At 41.9% G+C, this 17,916-nt stretch overlaps 2 protein-coding genes across 12 annotated transcripts in view; one reads left to right on the top strand and one right to left on the bottom strand.

Annotated features, from left to right (window-relative positions):
- The window catches only part of rab3ip (RAB3A interacting protein (rabin3)), a 16,544-nt gene extending 12,461 nt beyond the window's left edge, over window positions 1-4,083 (bottom strand). For all 7 annotated transcript variants that reach the window (XM_085138167.1, XM_085138169.1, XM_085138170.1 and 4 more), the window contains exon 1: window positions 3,964-4,083. The gene's annotated coding sequence lies outside the window, so the exon portion shown is untranslated. The remainder of the gene's footprint in view (window positions 1-3,963) is intronic.
- proser2 (proline and serine rich 2) lies at window positions 3,062-17,916 on the top strand. Of its 5 annotated transcripts, XM_085138144.1 has the most exons (5): window positions 5,849-6,162; window positions 8,264-8,377; window positions 11,787-12,057; window positions 12,202-12,615; window positions 12,832-17,916. In XM_085138144.1, the coding sequence occupies exons 2-5, from the start codon at window positions 8,312-8,314 to the stop codon at window positions 13,668-13,670; spliced, it is 1,590 nt and encodes a 529-aa protein (XP_084994270.1). In that variant the 5' UTR covers window positions 5,849-6,162; window positions 8,264-8,311; the 3' UTR covers window positions 13,671-17,916. The 5 variants fall into 5 exon arrangements, with proteins under 5 accessions (XP_084994268.1, XP_084994269.1, XP_084994267.1 ...); XM_085138142.1 differs by lacking the exon at window positions 5,849-6,162 and adding an exon at window positions 3,062-3,193 and having other exon boundaries at window positions 12,202-17,916; XM_085138143.1 differs by lacking the exon at window positions 5,849-6,162 and adding an exon at window positions 3,289-3,434 and having other exon boundaries at window positions 12,202-17,916.

Below are 17,916 nucleotides of genomic sequence, written 5' to 3'. Positions count from 1 at the left end.
CAATCATTTTACCTTTGCAAGCGTAGTAGGCGGGCCCAGGTACGTACGTGCTTTTAGAGCAGAGCTACAGATTAAAAATGCCCAAGGTGAAGCGGTCAAAAGTCTGGCTGTACTTCACAGGAAAAGATGCAAACTCAGCAGCCAGCAACAAGTGCTTTAAGGTGATACTGTGCAAAGGAGGCAACATCTCGAATCTGATGAAACACCTGGTGACGTATGGCATTTTGTTAAAAGCCGAGAAATGCACCGTATTTGTTAGCTTGCTGTGAGACCTCACACCGAGCACATCTACTGCGGGTGTGGTGCCTGTTATCGGACCCGGAGTTAGCAACATTCCCCAAGAACCCGAAGACGAGAGTCCTGGCCCCTAGCCCTGCCAGTGTAGCAGAAATGATGACGGATGATGATGGCAGCAGCAGCCGTTCTTCTCTGCGTGAGTAGCTTAATGTTGTTCGTGTGTAATTTACGTTGAGTAGGCTAACCACGTTATTACATTAATGCACGTAAGGTGAACTAGCAAACATCGTCGTAGTTACATGCGGCTGTCTTCTTGTTTGATGGCAGATACTCCCTTCACCCTGGCCAAAAAGGCTAAAATGACCAAAGAAAACGTGGGAAACAGCTAAACATGAGAGGTATTTAGACAAAATTGGTGTTTTTTCCATTGTTTAAGCACTGCTTCCAGCCAAGAGTGATACCATATATGCCCTATAGCTGCAGAAAAGGCTAACATTGTTACCTTTTTACAAAAAAAACAGCTAAACATAAGAGGTTTTCGGACAAAGTTTGTGTTCTTCATTCTTTAAGCACCGGTTCAAGCACCGTTTAAGCACCGGCACCGTTTCAAAAGTACCGGTTTGGTACTGGTATCGGATAAAACCTAAACGATACCCATCCCTACTCATGAAGGCTGGAGTCAAAGTTCAGCAGGCAGGCAAGAAGTTCCCTCTGAAGCTTTATACCCGAGTTACTATATCATTAACCAGCATCACCGTGATGTGCTCTCAAAGTAATTAATTACTTCTTTGTATCTCTCCTTTCCTTTGCATACCTCAGCAGAGTGGCTGAACAGCACACCGGTCACACCTGCTCCACCTGGTGTGTGTGTGTGTGTGTGTGTCCTCCTCTGATGAATGTAAACACAAAGAGAGACTTAAGGACAAATAAAGCTGCTGTCACTCCCTCGCTGTATTTTAAAAGCATGCTGAGTGAGTGCTTTGTTTCTCCGTCAGTATCATCATGTCATCTCTTCTTCTGCGCCCGTCATTAGACCTGATTAGGGGCTTTGTTCCCGCCGCAGTGAGGCATGCTGGGAAACGATCCTCAGCTGTGACGCCGTGTCTCGGACTCTGTTAACGTTGAGTTGTGTCATTGTTTGGTCCGAGTTTCACTGATGCTGGAATGCAGCTGACAGCAGGCATTAATGTTGCATTCAAGGCCAATCAGACATCAGACTACAAAAAACTGCTGATGATACCTGATATGAATGAATCTCCTGTTTCCTCTTGTGTGGTTTGTTGAGGAGGTTTGTGGTTTCAAACTAGGGGCATGGAAATCAGCAAGTAATGTCAGATTATGATATATCTGTCTGAGGTTAAAGAGCCAAATTCCACAAACCAATCACAACTTCCGACCAACAAAGAGAGTTAAAACAACCAAATACTGTGAAAGATGCTGATTTTAGATCATTTAAGGTATTTCGGTTTAATCCTTTATCCCATAAAATATTAATATAAAAGAAAGAAAGACAGCTCATGTCTGACAGTGTGCCGCTAGAAAAACACATCGGCAAAAACTCATCCAGGATGTATGACACATGGTGATGGACATGAACACACACAGGTGAAACCCCACCTTCATTAAAAACAACCTGACTCCTCTTCCCTGCCTGCCTGTCGCCATAGAGACCAGTCCTAGAGAGCTTGGCGTGGTAACCCGACACGTCGCGCAAGGATCTGGTTACTCGGGCCGGCCGATGAAGGCTCATCCTGTGTCTCAGCAGGCAGCGTTTACACGAATCCCAAACAGCTCGACTGACCACAACAATGAAAAGCTCACCATCAACGGTTTATGGTGACAAATGGGTCAAAATAAAGGTGTCGGGGCTCCGTGGCACTGACCAGCATTTATCATTTAACACAAAGAAGAACAGGTGACCGCTGTCCTTTAATACATCTCCAAAAAATAACAGCGTGACACAGACAGCCTTTGGAGGAATACCTGCTTCACCAAACATACGACAACCAGGCCTGACAGAAACTTCTGTGTGCTTACAGATGTGTACAGGAAATGGTTGTTCCCATAATCAGATGTATCAACTGAATTATCAGGATTTAAAGACCGAGCAGAACAAGCCAGACGTTAAAATCCTTTTGGGGTCTGTTCAATAATAGAATTAAGCCTGGAGATTTCTTATACTTACCCCTCGATATATAAAGTGCAAAGGGAGGTCAGTTTGCATTGATTTACTGGTAATTATTCACACTTTTCTACATTTTAATTTTTTAAAAATTATTTAGTAATTTAAAAAATAAATCATTTCCAGCTTTTCTTCAAGAATTTGCCTTTTTTCCTAAAATTGGAAATGTGATATTTTTATTTTCATAAATTGAACTTTTTTCTAGTGAATTTGCAGGGTTTCGCTTATAAATTTAATTAAGCTGCAAATTTAGATTTTTTTAAATAAAAAAAATCATTTCACTTTCTCTGTGTGAATCTGGCAGCTTTTCTTCATAGATTTTTTTTTTTATTGCAGATATACTTATTTGGGGGTTTTTTTGGCCAGTTTGTCTCACTTTTTTCACTTGGAAATTTGCCAGTTTATTCTCATAAAATTTCCTCCTAGATGTACCATTTTTTCTTTGAAAATTTGCCAGCTTTTCCTGATAAATTTCCTCATCTCTTGCCATAAATGTGGCAGGTGTTTTCTTCTTTATTTGTACTGTTTTTTTCTCATTAATCTGCCAGGTTTTTATTTTTTCTGAGCCCTGGGGTTTCCTCTTCTTACCTTCAGTGGTCCTGACACACTGTAGTACTTCAGAGAAACCTGATACCAAGCTCAGTGATATTTGTGCATGTGCACAAATATCACCTGAGTTTACACCTGCAACAGCCTCTGCTCATTTACCCGACCTCCAGCTCTCCCTGCACCCCGCTTACAGCGTCACCTGTACGCTGGAGGTCACTCTTCCAGGTAAGATACTCCTGCTCTCAGGTGGTGTCGTGTGGACAACTAGCACTGGATTAGCCGCGGATAGCACGTTACGTGATGTTGCCTATTATGTTAGAGAGCTAAGGGCTGTCACCTGACGCCGTCTGAAAGATGCATGACAGCGGCGTCTTTGCGCGGAGCTTCGGGATTCGCTGCTACATCGGGCTAAGGATTAGCTGAGCAGCTAACGTTAGCTGGCCAATTACTTGACATTAGTAAGAAGGTGAGTGTGGGCACCGGTGTGTTAAAAACACGGAAATAAAGCACATGACAAGAAGAGAACTACTAAAAAAACAAAACCCCAAACACATCCGTCTTTCTCATTCAGTAAACATCAGGGAATCGCTTGCAGAGGGAAACCCTGCTTCCATTATCGGCCACTGCTCTAAGCCTGCCCACGGCTGGCTAATTTCATTAATTACATAAAACAGATGAATGCACGGATTTATGAAACTGCGGATTCGCTTTAAAACACGGAAAACTGAGTGAGTGACGGAGTGATGCTGAGGGAGAAGAGAAACGCTGTCCGATAATGGGCGCATCGATGCTTTTTGTATATAGCACGTAAGCTAGCGGTGCTGAGCAAGTTCGCTTAACTCAGCGACTCACGGATTAAAATAAAAACTGTAACGAGTCCTTAAAGGTGGACTCACCGGACCCCCGCGTGCATAGCAGCCCAGTCGGTCAGTCTGCCTCACGGTAACGTGCCGAAACAGCCCGAAAAACAGACAAACAAACGGAGAGACACTCACCGGAGCGGCTGTTGACGCAGAGCGGAGCTCCAACTGACGGGAGGTACGTTCACAGTCCGCTGGGAAATCACAGAGCCACCAAGCAGTTCGTCACAGAGCAGTCCGTGCAGAGAGCAAGAATTCATTACTCGGCATTAGGCCCATGAACAAATAAAATTACATTACATTTAATTTAATTGTAAAAGAAAAGAAAGGAGAAAAGAGAGAGAGCTCGTGAAAGAGGAAACAAATAAAGACTAAGGAAAATTCATTCAAATTAATATGTAGCTCAAAAAGTCTGGACTTATGAACTAAAAGTTGTAAAATAAAATAATTATAATAATAATTAAATAAATAAAATATTGTGCTTGGACAGAGAGATAATATTCTGAGAGAATAAAAATTCAGATTTATGCAACTAAAGGTACAATATATGAAATATCTCATAAAATAAAAATATAGCTCAGTGAGGGGAATAATGCTTTACGATAGTTAAATTGTTGTTGAATTTACGATGTTAAAGTTGTGAAAACACAAAATGAATAATTAAATAAAATAAACACACACAGTAATTATTATTTTAATTAATTTAAAAATGTAGTAGGAGCGAGATAATATTCAGAGACAAAAATCCAAGTTTATAAAGTTTAAGTTGTAATAAACAAAATTGAACGTTTACTACTACTACTACTACTACTACTAATAATAATAATAATAATAATAATATGTTTGTAGCTGGGAATGGGAATAGTATTGCCTGATGGTCCCTGAGTATGAGATTAAATTTGTAAAATGAACAAATAGGTGGTATATTCCTTGAGATTAAGGTCTCCATTGGTTTTAATCTTTAAATGTTCAATTCATTCCAGTCTGAGAGGCTGTGTGTGAAGATGAAGATAGACAGTGAAGTGAACACGTGAACAGTGATAAACAGTGAAGAAGAATTAAAAGCCACCAGGGGGCAAACAAGCCCCATTTTTCCAAGTTTAAAGAAACGCTATGTTTTGTTGTGCGTGCGCACTTCCAGCACACGGAGACGCGAAGACTCTGGAGCTGTTCTCTATTAGATCCTGTTTCCTCGAGACTGCACATGTTCGCCCTCTTCTCAAACATATTGGTCCAGCTTTGTGGAAAATAACTGGTGGCACAAAGTCTGGCTTTTACCACAAAAACTCTTTCTGACCAATAAAGAACGTTTCTTTTAAAATGCTTCATAGGTTCTATCCAACTAACCACTGCCATCAGAGACTTGAAGGTGATATAAATTTAAATTGTTCTTTTTGTGAACCGATAGGAAACAGTGCTTCATAAATTCAAGTTCTCCGTTTACTTTTGTATATAAAGCAAAATATTTACTCAATAATGGACAATAAGAATTAAAAAGCCTCACCTTTTTAAACATTTTAATATACTTGTATAATTGAGTGTGTTAGAACGATTTTAAAGCTCTGGCATTTTGTGTTTGAGTTGATTTTTTTTTTTTCGTTTATTTTCTTAGTGCTCCTTTCTGTGTTGGTATCAACCAGTCTATATAAAGTTGGGGGGAAAAATCAGGGTACTCAAAACCTGAGTAATCTGCAAGTTACAGTTACTCAGTGAGCAGCACAGCGAGTCCCGTCGGTGACGTCATATTACGTTTTATGACTGTGGAGCTAAATTTAAGTATTTTACACACAATTTGGATTCTTTAGTGTAAAACGGCGGCACATTCTCCGGAGGATTCAGTTAATATGTCACTCTGTAACTGTGTAATATGGAGATATGATATAGATATATAAAGATGCAGATTCAGGGAGCTGGCTGATCTATATTTGATGTAAACTGTTTCTATTGTTCTTCTATTGTCCCAAAAGAATGACAGGAATGTGATGCGTTCAGTTACATGTCAAAACGAAACGAAACGAAACAAAGCGCACATGTCCTACTGCTTCTGAACCCATCCCTATGATACTCTGAGGTGTGTGTGTGTGTGTGTAATATATTTCCACTGTGTCACACACACCTGAATAAACGACACACACACCCTTCTGGGGGTGGAGTTTCCCCCGTGTTTTTAAGTAATGCGTAACGAGCCGAATGGTGTCATTACGCACACGGAGCTCGGACTATCGTTTCCAGCCAGATTAGAGGCTGATGTTGCTGCCTTCTTTGTGAAGGAGGAAAGTCATCTGTCCAGTTTCTGGTTTGAACTTAAGGATGATTAGTGCGAGGATTTTATGGGTAAGTTTCACTTTCCTGCATTTCACCGCATTTTTTTTGTTTTTGGGTTTTTTTGTTTTGTTTTTTGTCCAGGTGTAAAATGGAAAAGAACGTTTTCCACGGCAAATTTATTTTTCAGTGATGGTCTGATAGATGTTTAAGGTTAAAATGCAATACACTGAAAACATTTCAGAATATATGGACAGACTTTCCTATAAGAATGAGAGACACATGTAAAGCCTGATTTATCAGTTTGTGATGATCTCGTGAGAACTGAAAGGATTGACTGTTAATAATCATTTCCATGAGCAGGGATGTGTGCATAAAAGTATGTATTATTCATTATCCTTTAAAGGAGAAGTTAAGTTCATGAGTAATTAAAAATGTGCTGTATTTCAAATGTTGAAAGCAAAGATCATTTACAGCATGTCAGTGTAAAAAAACCCATTAAAAATAGAGTTGTTTACATCAATTTATCAATAATCATGAAGAAATGTAAATAAACCAAAGAAAATCTAAAGATTCTTAAATATAATGGACTCAGGAGAAATATTAATATTGATAACAGAGGAATGAGTGTGCGTAACTGCCTGGGCTTGGTTTCATTCATAACTGTGCAGTAACACTCCTCTGTTTCATCATCGACTCAGCATTTAACACCTACAGGTCCTGAGCCAGAGCAACCCAGCTGCTCCCTAACTGTGACCGTGAAATTATTCTAGATTAGAAGGAATTAGAAGGATACATATTTTATCTAATCAAAAAAAGAAGAAAATTTTATATATCTTTTATAAAATAACAATAATAGCTTAACAGTGGTGGAAAGAGAACAGTCTGGATTCAAGTAGTCAAGACTTAAACAGAAGTACCATTGCAGTGTTCAGTTTTTAATTTTTTATCTAAGGTTTTTGGCAGTTAACCCAACAATGATATTCAGAATGAGCCTGTGCCTCAAGATTGAACACTTTCAATCTGAGTTATGTTGATTTGGGGGTTTTCTTTACACAACTTGCAGATAAATTGGTTCATAATTGATCTCCACACCTGCAGATCCGGTTTAGCTGTGCGACAGGTAACAAAGTGTTGTGCTTGTTGCACTAAACCTATTGCCCTGCTGAGCTGTGACTGAGGACCCACGTGAACCTGGGCTGGTTTCAGACCCAGATTCATTCACTGTGACCGCCTCATCTATACTTAGATTTTTCTTGGCCCTCTGGCCACTTCCTCATTTCTGTCTTTTCAAACTCATCAAGCAGCATTTCTCTTTGTTCTTGTTATGAGCGCGGCATCAAGCAGGAATGTGTTGGCCGAGAAGCTCGTTGGTTTCGGCTCTGTGATCCTGTTCTGCAGCTTCCTGCTCTCGGTTAACTGGTCCATCAGGTGCTGTGGACTAAATTTACCCTTGTGCTCCGTTACGTTCCTGAAGGAAACACTGTACATTTATCCGACAGGTTTTTAACGTTGTTGAAGATTAATCCAGCTCTTTATGACCTTACAACAACAAAACTGCTGCTTTCTGCAACTGCTGCCAACTATTTGAAACATCTGTAACCTGTAAACTGAAGGCTTTACAACTAAATTTACAAACGCAAGCATAATTTATTCATCTTAATATAGTTTTGTCTCGCAGTCTGTAAATCTTACATTTTATTGCTTTTTTATTGGGCCAAATGTAAATCTACTACAAACTTGATGTAGAAATCTTGCAAATAAAGCATGTAATAACAAAACCAGGTGGCTGAAAGATATTTTTATTGATTATACAGCAGCAGTAGCACCTAAGAAGTTGCTAGTAATTTTAAAACCTCCTTTCTTGGTTTGAGGCCAAAATATGTAAACATGTCCAATATTTCACAAAAAAATCCAAACATCTACCCCCCCCCCCCCCCCAAAAAAAAGTACAACCCTTGAGATGTATCTATGTCAAGCCAACTGCACTATCAATACTCTTTCATTCTAGAGCAGCTGTTTTAGCTCCTCCCCTTTAAGCCAACTTCATTCTGATTGGCTGCAGCTCATACTCCTGATATCACATGGAGCCAGGGGCAGAAAAAACAGCTTGACACTGAGCCTTCAGTGCAGTATAAAGCCTGAGCTGACATGCTCTCCTCTGTGTCTGCAGACTCTCGTTCAGATGCAGATTAGATGATTCTACAGAGCAGAACCAGACATGGACTTCCGTCTGCAGGAAAAATCTCACCTCTACTACAAGGTCAACGGGAGCTCCAGACCAGGCGTGAGTACTCAAAAACCACTCTGGTTTACTCACAGCTGAGTTTTTTGTTGCTTCTCTGTAATTTAGCACACATTCTTATGAGTAAACCCACACAGGAAACAGGCTGAAACTAAACAGATTTGTTTTTGTTTTTTTTGTTTTTTTTTAATTAAAGCAATTGTAATAACTTTGTTACCACAAGAGAAGTCAGGGAGGAGGGGAAGTCCCTTTAGAGTTTTTAATCTGTCAAATCCACTAAAACCTGGTGACATGAAACAACAGTTTTTCTATCTTAAAGAAGAATCGGTCCATTGAGTAGTTCAGTTGTGTCCATGGGGCAATAGTCCCCTGTGCCAGCCTTCAGCATAAGGGTAACCTGCTCGACCAGAAGAGGTCTTACTGTCTGTTTTTGTTTTTGTTTTGTTTTTTAGTATTTTGCTCCTGAACAACTAACAGAGGAACAAAAGAGCATGGCTTTGCAGCCAAGTTGAATTGAAATAAAATTGGAGGTCACTCTGATCTTGGCTGTTATTTCTGCACAGGGACAGATGTAGATGTCTGATGTTCTCTTAGGGAATCAGCAATATCAGTCTTTCTGTTGGTAAAACAGTCATTTTGGAGCTATTTTTCAACTACAAAAGACCACCAGCCTTTAGAAAAAGCTGCTAATTGGCTCCTGCACGAGTATTCCCCTGTGTGGTCAATAGCGGGTCACATCATGGCAGAGAAAAAAGCAGTCCTGTTCTTTTTGTCCTATTAACCACAGCAAACAGACTCTGCGTATCAGGTGAACACCCGATTGTTCAATTTGCATTTTCACACTGGATAAGGCCTCGACGCCGTGTTTACACAACGCAGCCAGTCATCTCAGAAGCTAGGAAACTACACCTGCCTAACAACATAATCCCTTCACATGCCTCAGGGATGAGATTCATTATCAGCACATGACACAGCCGAACCGGTTAAGCTGCAGTTTTTTAGGTCCTGAGCTGCTTTGCTACAATGGACGACTTTCACGGCAGCTGAAACCGGCAGATCTGCGTCTTTGTCTCTGATTAGTTTCACGAGGGTGTTGCTGCAGGTGTCTTTGTCTTTGCAGGTGTCTCGGTAATCTGGTCGTGGCACTTTTCATTTCAGCAGCAACACCATATTGACATTTCAACTGCAGCCTGAAGGTCATTACCTTCACAGAGAACAAATATGGTGTAAAAGTCCTGCTTTCCACTTTTCAGAGCAGTGGTACTCATGTGTAAGTCCTGGGTCATGAATCCCAGTTCAGTAATTAAGATGTCTCAATTCAGATTTTTTTGTGTTTGAGTTTTCTTTGCGAAGTCAAGTTTGTAGAAACACTGAACATTTGAACCAGCGAAAGTCACAGGTGACACGCGCAAAAATCAGTTTTATTGAAGAACTTTGAAAGAAAATAGAGTTTAGACTCTTTCATAGAGTTGCCCCGGCCAGCTGTAATTTAAAATGATAACAAACCACTTTGTTCACATAACAAGGCTGTTTTCTTCTTCGTGGCCAACTCTATTTATTTTTAAGTCCATTACACATTGTGTCAGGGGATCCCCTAAAGCCATGTGGTTTCAGGACCACAGAAAGGCCTCAGCAAAATCAGCGGCCACTGAGTGCTGTCACTGGATACCCTGCTGTGGTGGTTCTGAGTATGTGGAGGTGAAGAGGAAGAGGTGTGGGAGCCATCCAGCAGGAGAGAGGGAGGGAGAAGGAGAGAGAGAGAGGGAGGGCCAGCTGAGCCAGAAACAGGGTGGGAAAAGAAGTCTGGAGGAACAAACAAGTCTGTGTTCCCTCTACACATGCCTACTGTGAGAGAGTCATACGTGGAACGTTCGCACCCATATATGTGGAGCTCAGTGATGAGGAGACATAAGCAGCACCACAGCAGGCCTTTTTTGTCTTGTTTTGCATTAAGAACAACAATCAGTCTTTTTTTCAGTATGTTTCAGTCATAAACAGGAAAATGGGCAGATGTAGCGACTGTGAGGTCACAGGCAGGTTTGAGAAATTCTGCGAAACCCTCAAGTCAAGCCTTTTTGCCATTGTTGCACACCTGGGAGCATATTTGGATAATCCACCTTTCTGACTCTTCTGATTCTTGGAAACTAGAGCGGAGTACATATAAAAGTCAGCCTGCTGGTTGCAGGAAAGAACTCAGCTTGAAGACCCTTTTTAAAAAAAAAATTGTATTTTTAGAGACACATTCAACTTTGATATCTTCAAAACTGAACACATGCCTAGATTTAAACTTACCGTAAATGGAAAAAGAGCTGCTGTGCTAGTGCCAAACTAAACAAAGTGGAGGTATTTTCTGCAGAGAAGAGGAATTAAAGCAATACTGAATATGTGTGTGTGCATGAGCGGCAGGCAGAAAGAACAAGGTGGATAAATTTAAATACCCGAGGGTCAACCATCCGCAGCAACGGACAGTGCACAGGAGAGGTGAAGAAGAGAGTGCAGGCCGAGTGGATTGGTGAAGACAAGTGTGACAGAATTATTAGCGAGAGTGAACAGGAAGGTTTAACACGTGGTAGTGAGACCTGTAATGTTTGGTTTGGAGACAGTGCACTAACAAAATGACAGGTGGTGTCTGGCAATCCCGCCTCCTCAATTTCTGCCATGAAGCCAAGATGACTGCTGAAAAAAAATCAGCAAATCTATTCTTTTCATTGGTCAGCAGGGGGCGACTTCTCTGGCAGTACAAATGTTCCAGTGTTATAGCAGTCAGTGGGAAAATGACTCTCAGCTCTCTTGCCCTTTGACAGTAAAATGATATCCTGATAGCTTTACTAGCTCAGTCACTAGTTTGAGGTAATATTAAATAAATCCTGAAATCCAGTTAGTAAATTATTATCATTATTAGAGTAACACTTCATAAATAGATCTGCAGTGAATCTATGTAAAGGCTACGGTGTAGGTCATGCACGTGGCCAACACCATTACCTGCATTTATCTATGTGTAGTCGCTTGGAAGCACATGGGGTGCAGATACATTTTTACAAAAGCACAGGTCAGGTGACGGTGAATCAGTAACATTTATCACTGAATCATGAAGAATAAAAAAGGATGATTCAGCAAATACTCGCTTGTTCTATTTCAAAATGTTTCAAAATGTCAAAATCTTTGTTCGTACTTTGTATGTACTTTCACATACAGGAAGTACACAAATATTTTTGCACACTAAAACAAACAAGAACAATAAAAATGGTGTTTAAAGTGTTTAAATCAGAAACCCAGAGTGCCTCCCTCTTAAGCGGCAACCCTCGAATCTTCCTCTCCCTTTGTAAATAGTGGAGAAACTTCTCTCTGCGTGTGCTACAATGATTCACAGTAACCTGACTCTTTAACCTTTGAGGCAAAAATGTTAAGGAACAAAGAAGACATAGCAGAAATGTTTTATATCTCTTCACAGGATGATCAAGACCTGAGTCAGGAGGAGCAGGACTGCATCCAGTTCTTTGAGAAAACCATCGATTCGCTGGAGGCGAGTTTAGAGGAGGACGACTGGAGGCTTGTGCGAGCAAGACCCTTTGAAAGCGCCACTCAAGAGGTCACTAGACCTGTGGCTATGAGCACCAACCCCTACACTACCAACCCCAAAGATCACGATATTATTGACTTGGTCCACAAGGAAGCAGATTCGGTGCACTCTAAAGAGCCGATCTTCAGTCCCAACCATCGAGGTAGCGTACAGCAGTTGGCGTTTGTGTTCGGGGTAGTCAGTTACAATATTTAAAATTGTTTATGTAGATGAAGCAGATTATTAAATTACATCTCTAAACTACTAAATCATGGTGACTGAAACTTCTTCAATTTGTTTCTACCAGGCTTTCAGACTATGGTGCCACCCCCTGAAAGCCACTTTGAGACAAAGCCAAGGCACAATCCGATGGACAGCTTGCCTTCAGAGTACAACCCTCCCCTCCCGAGTGGCATGTCCGGGCAGACGGACACCTCCTACCACCCGGCAGGCAGTGTCCCCACCCCTGTGCTGATTGCCAAGAAGATAGCTGAGAACCAGTCCGGAGGAACAGCTAACTTCCTTCCTTCACTCCACCACCTCAGCATGGATGAAAAGCCAAGCACAGATCATCCAGTGAAGCAGGGTCCTCCTACATCTGCCAAGCCTACGCACTACCCTGACAACATCAACATGATCGTTGGCAACAAGGACCGTCAAAACCAGCCACCACCTAATGTGAGCATCCAGGAGAGACAGGCGCATATGCTGGCAAACCTAGGTACGAATCAACCTCTGCTGCAGGACGATTCTCTACACATTGTAGGGAAGAAGCCTCGAAATGTTCCTACTCGCAGCATTTCCTTCAGTGACCCCACACCAGACAAATCTAGAATGGAGGCCCTGTCTAAGCTAGGGCTAACCAGAAATCGAGCTATGTCTGGGGGTATGCCTCTCCAAATCACCCCTAACATTACCCCGCTGGTTCCTCTTACAGGTGGCGGCAGCAGTCCCACACCACTGGAGGCTCATCATCCAACAACAACTGAGACTGGGCCCAAATCCCCCGAAGCCCATGTCACTACCCCACCTCAGAGCCTGATTCATGCTGACAGGAAACCCGAGGTTCGGAGGACATCTTCCTCTAGGAGCAATGACGACAGAAACCCCCAACCAAGCCTGTCGCCTCCAGCTGTTGCACAGAGCAGCTCCTATCCACCTCTTGTGGAAAACAAAGTGTCCATCCCCCAGCAGCCATCTGAGGTGACCTCGTTGGCACTTAACAGCTACGGAGGAAAATCCATCATGGTCCACCCTTCTGTTGGCTCCAAGAGTGAACCTGCACCCTCAACAACAAGCCATGAACCCAGAACCCACGCTTCTGCACTCTCCAACCCCAGTGATCCCAACACCTACGGGGGAAAGAGCAAAGTCATGACCCCTGGTTCCCTATCTGGCTCCAGGACTGAGCTTCCCGACATCCTTAGCTCACACATGGACAGGGGTCAAACCTTGCCCTACAAATCAGAGCTGCTGCAGCCCGAGCACAACAGCTACGGAGGAAAGAGCCGAAGCTTCAACCCGGTCACCAGCTTAAATCGCACTTCAGAAAACCAAGCAAGGGGTTCCAAACCTCCAGCCCCAACACCGGCCCCAAGACCTCCTCGGCACATTGTTCCCCAGAAACCTGCGACGTCTTTGTCCACAGACAACAGGCGAAGATCCAACTCGATGTTCCGTCCCCAAGGCATCACGGTGCAGTTTTCTGGTCGAGGGGAGATGAACGAATCACGCAGAGAGGCACTGAGGAAACTGGGGTTGCTGAAAAAGTCTTGATGAACTCTTGTTTGTTTTCTGGATTTATCCTCAGTTTTTACCTGCTGGTGGAGGTTGTTTTGTTATAGCTCCCTCTATTGAGTGGAGGGATAAAGACAGACTTTTACAGATTTACAGATAGACAGGGCAGCTGAGCTAAACTGCTTTAAATCTCTCCAAAAAGTTTGGAAAAAAACATTTATTGAGCTTCCTGTCTCAGCTTTGTTTGTGACACGAGTCCGATTGTGAATGAGTTTTTTAAGCCTTTTTACCAAAAGCATTAGTTTAATCTGGAGGCTCTCAAGCCTCTTTGGATTTAAGGTTGGATAGATTTTCACTGGGATTTTTTTTTCTGTTTAAATCTTGGATTCTCAGACTGTGAAGTCTTTATCACCTCTGTTACACGGGAGCCTTTCTTCTTGTTTTCACTGGTTTTCTTTACTGACTGGACATTTTTTCTAGTCAGTGGTATGTTAGTGTGTATTTGTTTTTCCAGTTAAAAGCACTTTTTCTTTTTTAAAAAAAAACTTCTAATATAATCAACACTAAAGAGCAAAAAGGGATCTTATGTATGGGACTAACAAAGGAAAGACGCTGTTTCCTTGAAGATGAGGAGCCGAGCCGAGCAGGGGGATATTTTTACTCCAATGAACAAACCTCCCACACCAAACCACAGACTGGTGGTCTGGGTTTGAGGGCAGGACTTTCACTTTTTTACTACACAGAGGGAATACTTTAAAAACTGCTCTTTAGGGATGGGTGTGCACATAGCATTGGACAAAACACAAGCACTAAAACCACACAGTCTAGAAATACATCCTCGATATGTTGTTTCTGACATTTGAAAATGTGTTATTTAACTCTGTGTGTGTATGTGTGTGTGTGTGTGTGTGTGAGTGTGTGTGTGTGTGTGCGTGCGCATGTGTTTATCAAGACTCCGGCCTCTGTAGTTTACCTACAGTAACTTTTGAAGTATATATTTTATAAACTTATGTTTACAGACTCCGGTTCTCTGTAGTTCAGCTACAGTCATGTTGAAGTATCTAATGGTGCATACCTGCAGTATGGAGCTACTTTATGAGGATATGTTCCTGTGAAGTAGTCACGTCTGCACAGATTAGGGATAAAAAGTGCCTCTTGTGTGGTTAAAGGGAAGCTGAGCGGCCGTGTGAAAGTTGTTGCTATAACTGAACAGCCTGGTGTTCTTTCTTATTGTTGAAATATCCACATTATAAACTGTACATAGTCCATCTGCTCGAATATTTGCACCCATTAAACTGAACAATCTTACATCTGTCTACATGTTTTGTCTGTTTTGTCCTGATTAACTGGGGAATGACTGGGTAGTGTCAGTTGAGAGGAGATTTGAGGGTTGTACTTTTTTTTTCTTTTTCTTTTTTTTTTATAATTTTACCCATCAAAGCTGCACAGCCTCTTTGAAACCATAGAACAAGACTCAAAGGTGCCTCATTTGCACTTGTAGCCAACATGGAAGCTATATTGGTACAGCATGTCTACTAGAGCAGGAAATCTTGAAAATTTTCCAGCTTTTAAGTTGTTAACATGAGCTTAACTCCTCGTTTTCTTTCCTTAGATGTTAATTTGCAGGACTGTGCAGCATCCATGATTCAGAGCCTTCTTTAGCAGCAATTGAAGTAAATGTGTGACTGTATGTATGACTTTATCAGCCTCTCACATGGCTGTGGAGGAATATTTGCCCTTTCTTCTTTATAGCATTGCTTCAGGTCATTGAGGTTTGCAACATTTGTTTATGCACATCTCTGAAGGTCACACCACAGCATTTAATCAGGTTCAGCTCTGGACTGACCATTGTAGCACTGTGAATCTTTTTTTCTCTCTTCTGTAGATTTCCTGCTGTTTTGGAAGTTTTTATGATGTCACAGAGATGGATATCCCTAATGTGGTCATCTTAGACACACAGGCCCCACCTCTCTGTAGTTTTAAAACTTTCTATTGTGAGGGTCAGCCAATCAGAGAGCTGGTGATGTATTACATCTAAAAACTTTGGATTGCTCCTTTTTATAGTGCAGTGCAGCAGCCCCTCCCTGTTCATGTTTTATTGTGGAAGGACTTTCTGACCCATTTTCCACGTTTCACACTGGGCTGCTTGTGTTTTAAACAGCAGCAACACTAAAGAAGCTGTCTGGACTGCGGACTCTTACATAAGCCTTTGACACAGAGGCTTTCATTCCTGAGGTGTGTGTGTGTGTGTGTGAGTGAGTGAGAGAGAGAGAGAGGGGGGGTATCTGCAGCATCAGTGGCAGCGCCCAGGATGACTGATGTTCTGCCTTTATTGCCATTGTTTCTCTTAATGAGCATGCTCGCCCATCTCTGTGGGCGCTGTGTTCATATTTAACTTTAACAGATTTATTACATTGGTGCTCACATTGTGCACGTTCTCCAGTCAGGTTGAGCTGAATGAACATTAACAAACGTGACATTTATGCCCGCCCCAGATGTGACCTCGGCACCGCATCACATAGGAAAACAACCCTAAACAACCGGTGTTTGTTCCCTCTGCAAACACCGGACCGCTGGAAGCACCGAAGAAACAGATGATCAGACTTTTTAAAAAATGGACACTTGTGTAACTGAAAAAAGTAACTAAGCCTTTAAGATGAATACTCCCCTCTTGATTCCCCCTGCTTGCAGAAGAAATCTGACAAATTTAAAGATACAGTTGTTTAATTTAATGTGAAAACTGTGAGAAAGAAAACAGTCTGCTCACTGGAAATGCCATCACCAGGTTTTCTGTTGGCCCTGGGTTAGCCAAATAGTCATACTGATTCCTGTCTGCCTCCAAACATCACATTTTCATCTCCACTCTGGAAACAGAATCAGACTGAATCCCAGTTGTGATAATCAAAATGAGGCTTTCTATGATCCATCTGTTTTCTAGTTTTATTGCACACACACCTGAAAATAAACCTGAGACAAATACAAATCACTGACAGCTAAGTGGAAAAATGTGGACCACCGTATGTCACCACATGTTTGACTCGTATCAGTTACAGAGTGGTGACCTGTTCAGAGCGTATCCTGGAATAGCTGGCTGTGGTCTCCTATTATACTCACAGAAAGCACCAAAGGTGTTACCTGGCCTCCAAACTCCAACTCACCTGACCCCCAGAGGTATAGGTTGGTGGATTACCCCATGGCCCTTTAACCGGTTAATCCGGCCATGGTTTCCAGCACTCCACATATGTAATGTTTAGAGGAGGGCGTGGGCGGGAAAAGAGGAAATACCCACTCTCGCTGCCTTGTAATTAGACCTCAACAAACAGGCGCACCCTCGCATGCCTCAAACACACGACTGACCTCATTCAGAGAGACAACTTTGTGCTTTTATTGTGGTAAATTTTATTTGTCATGAGCTGAGACAAAGCTTTAGCAGGCAGCTGTTTCTTGCTTTTTCCTTGCTGTAAAAGAATATCAGCTTGGACAGGGACAAACTTGAGTTATGGGTAATCTTTACTATAGCAAAGACACAGAGCTGCTGCAGAAAATGTTCATGTAGCAGCATACAGAGGATATATTTATATATCTAGAGGCTTAACAAGTTATATTTATCTATTATAGTCACGTCATCACTAAGGAAGACTCTCAGGCACACGGTTATCCTGGAAAAACTTTTGTCACGTTACACAAGTCACAAATCAAAGCAAGCTGGATGTTAGCAAACTTTAAAAAAACATCATCTTCAAACTGGGTAGAAGTGGAAGAACTGCTGAATATGTACACTCAGGTGTCCACCACTGAGCAGGTCACTCAATCCTGACAAGTCTGAACGCAGCAGAGATCAAAAAGTGTCCGACGGTGCGAGAGCTGGAGATTTCTCAGCAGAGCAGCAAAAGCACTGACCTGACACCGCTGTCACGTCTGCAGGGGGGGCATGAGTAAGCTGAGCATGAAGAGGACACGGGTGTCTGCCTCTACATAAATATAACTTTAAATTGTCTGTGCCCATTTCTGAGCATTAATCTTCAATTTTTGTTAGTTTCACCAAACTAGGCTGAGAGATTTTTTAAAGATTCCCACATCCCTAAAAACCCACTTTCTTCTGATTGGTTAACATCTGGAAGAAAATACTTTAACATCATGAATTCAAAATGTGGTCATTCTTCAGATGGACACTTTCTGTGATATACTCACTGAATAACTGCTCACTGAAGCATGCAGTGGATACAATGGTATCCTCTGTTAACTGTCCACACTGTCAATAAATAGCACATTTTTGAAAAAAAAA

The sequence above is a fragment of the Neolamprologus multifasciatus genome, chromosome 17 (assembly GCF_963576455.1).
Source record: "Neolamprologus multifasciatus chromosome 17, fNeoMul1.2, whole genome shotgun sequence".
NCBI classification, from domain to species: domain Eukaryota; kingdom Metazoa; phylum Chordata; class Actinopteri; order Cichliformes; family Cichlidae; genus Neolamprologus; species Neolamprologus multifasciatus.
This window is presented reverse-complemented; position numbering and strand designations above follow the sequence as displayed.